The sequence below is a fragment of the Rhagoletis pomonella genome, unplaced genomic scaffold (genome assembly GCF_013731165.1).
Source record: "Rhagoletis pomonella isolate Grant_MI unplaced genomic scaffold, Rhpom_1.0 Rhpom_scaffold_00003, whole genome shotgun sequence".
NCBI lineage: Eukaryota > Metazoa > Arthropoda > Insecta > Diptera > Tephritidae > Rhagoletis > Rhagoletis pomonella.
The window spans coordinates 44,130,808-44,138,093 of NW_023458557.1; the positions used below are offsets into that span (position 1 = coordinate 44,130,808).

Below are 7,286 nucleotides of genomic sequence, written 5' to 3' on the forward strand. Positions count from 1 at the left end.
TCGAGGTCCCAGTCGATGACGATGGAGTCGATATCCCAGCGCCTGACTATGAAGAAAATTGCCAAAGCTGTTTGAGCTGACGGCCTGTCAGCTGAGCTATTTAATTACGATGGCAAGGAGGTAATAAGGTGCATGCCCGACGACTGGAATTCAAGTGCGCTCTGCCCAATCCACAAGAAAGGCGACCCCGCAATGCGTACCAACTACCGCGGGATCAGCCTTCTAAGCATAGGTTGCAAGGTCTTATCGAATTAATTGTCTACCATAGACCAGGTATTCACAGTACGCCGAATCTTGGAAAAGACCCGCGGGAAAATGATCCGCACTCACCACCTATTTGTCGACTTTAAAGCCGCTTTCGATAGTACTTAAAGGTATATGCCGCTATGTCTGTCATACGCCTGTGAAAAATGACGTTGAGTAATACCACCAGCTCTGCTCTGTTGCCTTTCGCCACCAGACGGGGTTTCAGACAGGGCGGCTCTCTTTCATGTGGCTTCTTTAATCTGATGTTGGAGAAGATAATAACATCTTCAGAACTGAACCGCTTAGGAACAATTTACTACAAGAGCGTACAATTGCTGGCTTATGCCGATGACACTGACATCATCGGTAAGAAAAACCGCGAAGTCTGTCCTGACTTTTCCAAGTTGGACAAGGAAGCAAAGCGAATGGGTCTGGTGGTAAACGACGACAAGACGAAGTATCTCCTGTCATCAAACAAACAATCAGCATATTCGCGCCTGGCACCCACGTTAGGTTAGGTTAGGTTAGGTTAACTCGGCTGCCCTAATCCCTCAGGAAAAGGGCACACTTAGGCCACCAAGGGCCCGTTGTGATGCCGTATAAGAGACTCCATATGTCCCTCCTCTTACCCTAGTAGTGGAACCACTTCGTTGCTCTGATGAAGCGCACAAAGTCATAGACACTGGCTGAATCCAGTTCGGCCAGACATTCAAAAGAATAATGGAGGAACGAGCATCGGCGAGCTCTAGCCAGAGCAGGACAGTGGCATAAGTAGTGCTCCACGCTTTCGATTTCCTCCTCATCGCGGCAGCTACGACAGTAGTCGTTTGACTGCAAACCCATTCTAGTGGCGTGGATTCCCATCAGGCAATGCCCGGTGAGAACTCCAATAACATGCCGCAACAGTGGTCGCTCCAAGTGGAGAAGAGGGTGAGATCTACGCTTGTCAAGCTTAGGCCAGATATGTCTTGCTATCCTGCAAGTAGGCTCCGCAGACCATCTTTTATTAGCCTGTCCGACGAAGTTATTCTCAAGCCAGAGCTTGCAAGAAGATAGCGGAATGCCCGCATTACGGGCTGTGCTGATTGCAGGCAACAAGGTTCCTTTCCTTGCTAGTTCATCTGCAGTACAGTTTCCTGGTATGTCTTTGTGGCCTGGCACCCACACAACATTAGTGACGTAACACCTTGCCAGTTCATTAAGAGTACGTCTACATTCCAAGAAAACCTTCGACGTAGATTTGTCACTATTAAGTGCTTTAATAGCCGCTTGGCTGTCAGATAAGATTGTTACCGCCTTCAGATTAATTAGAGAATCGATCAGCCAGCTTGCAGCTTCATTTATTGCTGTTAGTTCAGCCTGAAAAACGCTGCATAAATCTGGCAGACGGAAACTGAGGCTAAGTGAGAGTTCTTGCGAGTATACCCCACTTCCTACCTTCAGATCCAACTTGGAGCCATCAGTGTAGATGGCTGTTGAGTCAGAATACGATATCAGGACCGAATCCTCCTCCCATTCCTCCCTTGAGGGGATCCTTGTCCGGAAATAATTCTTTAGTCCCGTAGACGGGACTGTGTAGTCCAGGCGCCTAAAGTCATCTGGAAGATTTTCCAAGATCCTAGAGTGCCCAAACCTCGTGTCACTCCATTTGATTAGCGCATTTAATCTAATAGCATTACAGCTTGCCTGTAGTTTACCATATAGGTCCACAGGTAGCAAGTGAAGCAAGGTCTCTAGGGCTTTAGTCGGCGTCGATGGTAACGCTCCCGTGATCATCATGCACGCCACCCTTTGGACCGCTGTTAATTTGTTTCTTATTGTAGATTTATCTACGGACGGCCACCAAACCGTTATGCCGTAGAATAGAATGGGACGCACAACCGCTGTGTACATCCAGTTCACAATATGAGGCTTCAATCCCCATTTTTTCCCAATCGCCGATTTACAGGCATACATAGCAGTTATAGCTTTCTTGCAGCGCTTTCGGCTCAGTAGGCGACCAACGAACCAGAAATAATGAACTCAAAAAATGTAGCCCCGGATCCCTGCACGGGTAAAAATGCCGCCGACGGACACGGCGTTAAAGTCTGTCTAAAAACGACATCTTCGGTAGCCGCTGGAGCGGTCCCGAAGGAGCCTAAACGGCTAACAGTACTAAATGTTGCGCCCGGCGTCAGTAGCAACAAACCCCTGGTGCAACAAACCTCTGGGTTGCAAGCGGAGCCTGCACGGCCAATTGACCTCTCGTGCCAGTCGTCCACATCTCTGGAAGCTGCGAGTACACCCCTTGAGGGCAGCTCCAAAGCGGCGCCGGGAGAAGGCGATACTGGCACCCGGAAGTCCTGCACGGACAGCACCACCGACCGCAAGCCCCTTGAGGGTAAGAAGTCGGATCAACGCAAAGGCGTCCCAGGTCCCAGTGGTTCGAGGACCAAAAAAGAAGTCCGACCAGCAGTCAGGGCGAAAAGGGACAGAAGAGCCGCTTCTAGACTACTGAGGAAGTTCGGCAATGACCCGGTTCCCGAGAGTATGAGGGAAGTGGTTGAGAGGGCGAGGGGCGTTCTCTCCGAAAGTCGTGAGCGACCTCAGGAAGGAAATGCCGCCAACAAATCTGCACCCACTCACTCTCGTCCTAGGGAGCTGGGCAGCAAAAGGCAAAGGTCAGCAGACAACGTGGATGCTGCTCCTAAGAGGCCCAAAACCTCTAACGCTAACAGCCCTCTTAACCCTCCAAGGGCTCTGAGGGCTTTCAGTGATGTGGCCAAGGACCACTTGATCCTGGCGGTTATGGATAGGGGGCACCCGGAAGGAAACCTAACGGCCGACAACTGGAGGTCCGTCCTGGTGGGTCTCTGCCGGGTGTACAAGGAGATTCTCCGGAAAAATCCTGGCCCTGCGCCAACTGTCCGCGATGCTGGTCTCTACCAAGGCCGCATCAAATTAGTTTCCTGCGCTGATGAACGGTCGGCGCGACTTTATAAGGAAGCAATTTCTTCTCTTGGGGAACTGTGGCCCAGCGCTGACTTGGTGGCAGTGCACAGGGATGAAATCCCTTGTAAGCCGCGAGCCAGAGCCTGGGTCCCAGAGGAACCCTCGAGTCCTGAGGAGATTCTGGATATCATCCAGGTCTCAAACGATGCACTACCAGCCCTTGATTGGAAAGTAGTGAAGGTCAGCGAGGTTAGGGAGCAGCAACGTTACATCACCTTGGTGATAAACGAGGAGTCTCTCCCGATCCTTGCTGACTGCAAGGGAGTAATTAGCTACGGCTTTTACTCCATTACCCTCAAAACCCAAAAAGGGAATGAGGGTAAAATGATAGAGCCGGGGAACACCGAGGGTGAACCCGAGGCTGGCAATCTTCCGCCTAAAGGCGGCCCTATATCTGGAGCAGAAAACGCCTTGAGCGGTCCTGCTTCTAACCAAGAGGTCCAGGAGGTTCTCGAGGCCACTTGCCCGGTGGTGAGGTCAGACTCGGCAGCGGAAACAGATAGCGATACGCAATCTGTTTCTGGTGACGGATCGGTACTTAACCGGTGGACGAGGGAGTTCGGGAACCTGCTTCTGACGTCGGACTCAGAGGACGCCGATGATACCATCGTTGAGGCGTTCGATAGAACCCCGCCAGAAGTGATGGACGGGGACGATATTTTATAAGCTGTGGATGAAGGTTCTACAAATAAACCTTCATCACTCTAAAGCAGCTTCTGCAGCTCTGCTCCTGCACCTCAGGAGCTAGTTTTTGTCCAGGAGCCCTGGGTTGTTAAGCACAGGGTTTGTGGACTTAATTCTGATGCTTACCGCATAGTGTCGGCACCTGTGGCAGGTAAGATCAGGGCATGTATATTAATCAAAAAAAGTATTTCTTATAATTTACTCACACAGTTCAGCGATGAAGATACGGTGAGCATCTCTGTGGAAAGCCAATCCACAACACTCTGGCTGGTCAGTACATACATGGCCTACGATCGCCAAGACTGCCCTCCCGCTCGGTTACTGGACGTGGTGAAAGAGGCCAACTCGAGGAAGTTTCCCATAGTCATAGGAGCCGATGCGAATGCGCATCACGCGGTATGGGGATCTACCGACATCAACCCGAGGGGTGAGTTGTTACTTGATTTTATATTATTATATAATCTAGCCATCTGTAATATTGGTGATAAACCCACTTTTGTAACCTCAAATAGGAAGGAGGTATTAGATATTACCTTATCGTCTAGCGCTTTCTTTGAGAGTATTAGGGAGTGGAAGGTACTGAGCGACCATTCATTCTCTGATCACATGTATCTCTCATTTGTAATCTCCTTTGAACTTCCGGCCTCGGCCGCTTACAGAAACAAGAGACGTACTGACTGGACTAAGTTTAGGAAAGTACTCTCGGGGAATTTGCTCAACAAGGCTTCTCTCAGTAAGCTAGGCTTACTGTCCCCACCTGATGAAGCGGAGCTTTCTCTCGCAAACCTTGCTTCTCTCGGTGAGTTAGGCTCATCGGAACAAATTGAAGAAGCCGTTGATTGCATTACCGAAGCCTGTAATTCGGCCTTATCTGCTTCCTGCCCACTTGTACTTCCGAGAGGAAAGAAGAAGCCACACTGGTGGAGCAAAGAAATCGCCTCTGTAAGGAAGGAAAGCAGGAAACTCTTTAATGCGGCAAAGCGCGATGGTTCTTGGACTGCATATAAGGCAGCCCTGAAGAAATTTAAAAATGCCACCAGGAAAGCCCAAAGGGACTCCTGGAAGGATTACTGCGATAGTATAGAGGGTCAGTCGGAGGGAAATCGCCTGCGAAAGGTGCTTGCGAAAAGTTCGACGAACCCGATGTATATTCAGAAACCAAATGGTGACTGGACGTAATCTCGTGAGGAAATGCTTGTAGTCCTAATGAACGCGCATTTTCCAGGATGTACTGCGGAGCCCAACACCGCGGCTATTATCTCTGAACGGCCGTTGACTTCAGCGGACTTCATTGATGTACAAAGGGTAGACTGGGCCATAAAGTCCTTCCAGCCCTACAAATCTCCAGGTATGGATGGTATCTTCCCTGCCCAACTTCAGTCAGCATCTGACGTGTTATGTCCGATACTTGTCTTAATCTATAAGGCTTGTATCAAGCTTAGTTTCATACCCAAGGGTTGGACCCTGGCGAAAGTTGTTTTTATTCCCAAGGGAGGTAGACCCTCCCACGTTAAACCAAGTGACTTTCGACCGATAAGCCTTACTTCTTTCTTTCTCAAGGTTCTGGAAAGACTTGTAGACTTGCAGATCCGACAGGAAATTGATGTAAATAATCTCTCTAGCTGTCAACACGCCCACTGGAAAGGTAGATCTGTGGATACAGCTTTGCATAGTATTGTCAGCACCATTGAAAAGACTCTCGCTTTTAAGGAATTTGCACTAGGCGTGTTCCTGGACATCGAGGGTGGTCCTTCAAGCCCTAGCTCGCCTTGGGCTGGATCACCCTATGGTTGAGTTTGTTCGTCGCCTCTTAGGCAGTAGAACTATTTACTCGGAGATGTGGGAGGTATCTATAACAAGATATGCGAGTCGCGGAACCCCACAAGGCGGTGTTCTCTCCCCACTTCTTTGGAATCTAACTGTGGATACCCTGCTGTCACGGTTGCAAGGCACAGGTTGCCAAGTCATTGCTTACGCGGATGATCTTGCCCTGACGGCAATTGGTAAGCACCGCCAAGTTCTATGTGACTTAGTTCAAGGCGCCTTACGCGTCGTGGATACCTGGTCCAAAGAAGTAGGACTTAGTGTCAACCCGGCAAAAACGGCCATGGTTCTGTTTTCAAAGAAAACGAAAGCTGTCCGGCTACAACCTCCTTCCTTGAACGGTATCGTACTGACTTTCTCGGAGGAGGTTAGATATCTGGGCGTTATTCTTGACAGAAAGTTAACTTGGTGGCACCCACGTCACTTTTGACAGTTATAATTTCGAGGAAGTAGAGAATTTCGTTTACTTGGGAACCAGCATTAACACCTGTAATAATGTCAGCATGGAAATCCAACGCAGAATCACTCTTGCCAACAAGTGATGCTTTGGACTGAGTAGGCAATTCAGGAGTAAAGTCCTCTCTCGACGTATGAAAACCACACTATAAATCACTCATCATGCCCGTGCTGGTATGTGGCGTATTAAAATACAGCGGCTCAACTGGCTTGATCATGTCGTTCGAATGGACACCGACGCCCCAGCTCTGAATGTATTCTGGCTTCACTTGGCATTTCTAATAGGCGTCAGTTGGTCAAAATCGCTTTGGCGGTTACAGCGCCAAAAAGGAAGAAGAGGAAGAGAATAGATCTATAACCTTATCAGTCACACAGTGTTTAATCCCGACGAAATCCTTGACGGTGGTACCGGGAGGGGAACGGTACATGACGGTAGGAATTTTAGTTTGGGTTAAAGTCTCACACGGAAGGGGTTAGGCTTTCGATGCTTCCTCCTCGTAAAATAAACATGCTCAGTAAAAAGTTAACAATTTAAATCCCAGCCGAAATAAACAGAATGCGTTTTAAATATACGTCCGCATATCATCAGGATCGTTTTAAAGAATAAATAAACAAAAAAGTTTATTCCAAACGTTCAGAATGAATAAAGAAATTCAGCCAATGTAAAAAAGATATTTTTTAAAAACAAGCTTTTGTTTAACATGTACAATCAAAGGAATAAAATAAAGTAGTGTAACAAAAGATTTTTTAGCAAGAAAATTTTGTTAAAACTGCACTATAATGAATAAAATAAAATAAGTTAAGCTTTCGTTAAAGTTACTAAAAGCCAAATAGTGAAAGGAGTTACTCAAACTAATGAAAATTACTAAGAATTTGTACTGATTTACTTCGTTTTTAAAAAAGTTGGTCGCGCGAATAGCGAACTGCCATTTACATATCTGCATACGTACATACAACTGACCAATTATGCATGTACGTTGAATTCGCCGACAAGCTTTTTTAAAAACGAAGTAAATCAGTACGAATTTTTAGTAATTTTCATTTTAGTTTGAGTAACTCCTTTCACTATTTGGCTTTTAGTCACT

General features: G+C 47.7%; 1 protein-coding gene across 1 annotated transcript; it reads left to right on the top strand.

The window, feature by feature from the left end:
- The first annotated feature begins 318 nt into the window (after positions 1-318).
- LOC118735233 lies at positions 319-6,207 on the top strand. The gene is made up of 2 exons (XM_036464890.1): positions 319-750; positions 6,161-6,207. Exons 1-2 carry the CDS (start codon positions 411-413, stop codon positions 6,196-6,198), a joined length of 378 nt encoding a protein of 125 aa, XP_036320783.1. The 5' UTR covers positions 319-410; the 3' UTR covers positions 6,199-6,207.
- Positions 6,208-7,286: the final 1,079 nt, after the last annotated feature.

What these genes read in the sequence shown, in the direction of transcription:
- LOC118735233 (XM_036464890.1), top strand. Translation starts at nt 411, where the DNA reads ATGACGTTGAGTAATACCACCAGCTCTGCTCTGTTGCCTTTCGCCACC. An exon ending in AGCATATTCGCGCCTGGCAC is followed by an intron (nt 751 to 6,160) that starts CCACGTTAGGTT and finishes ACTTGGTGGCAC; the next exon opens with CCACGTCACTTTTGACAGTT.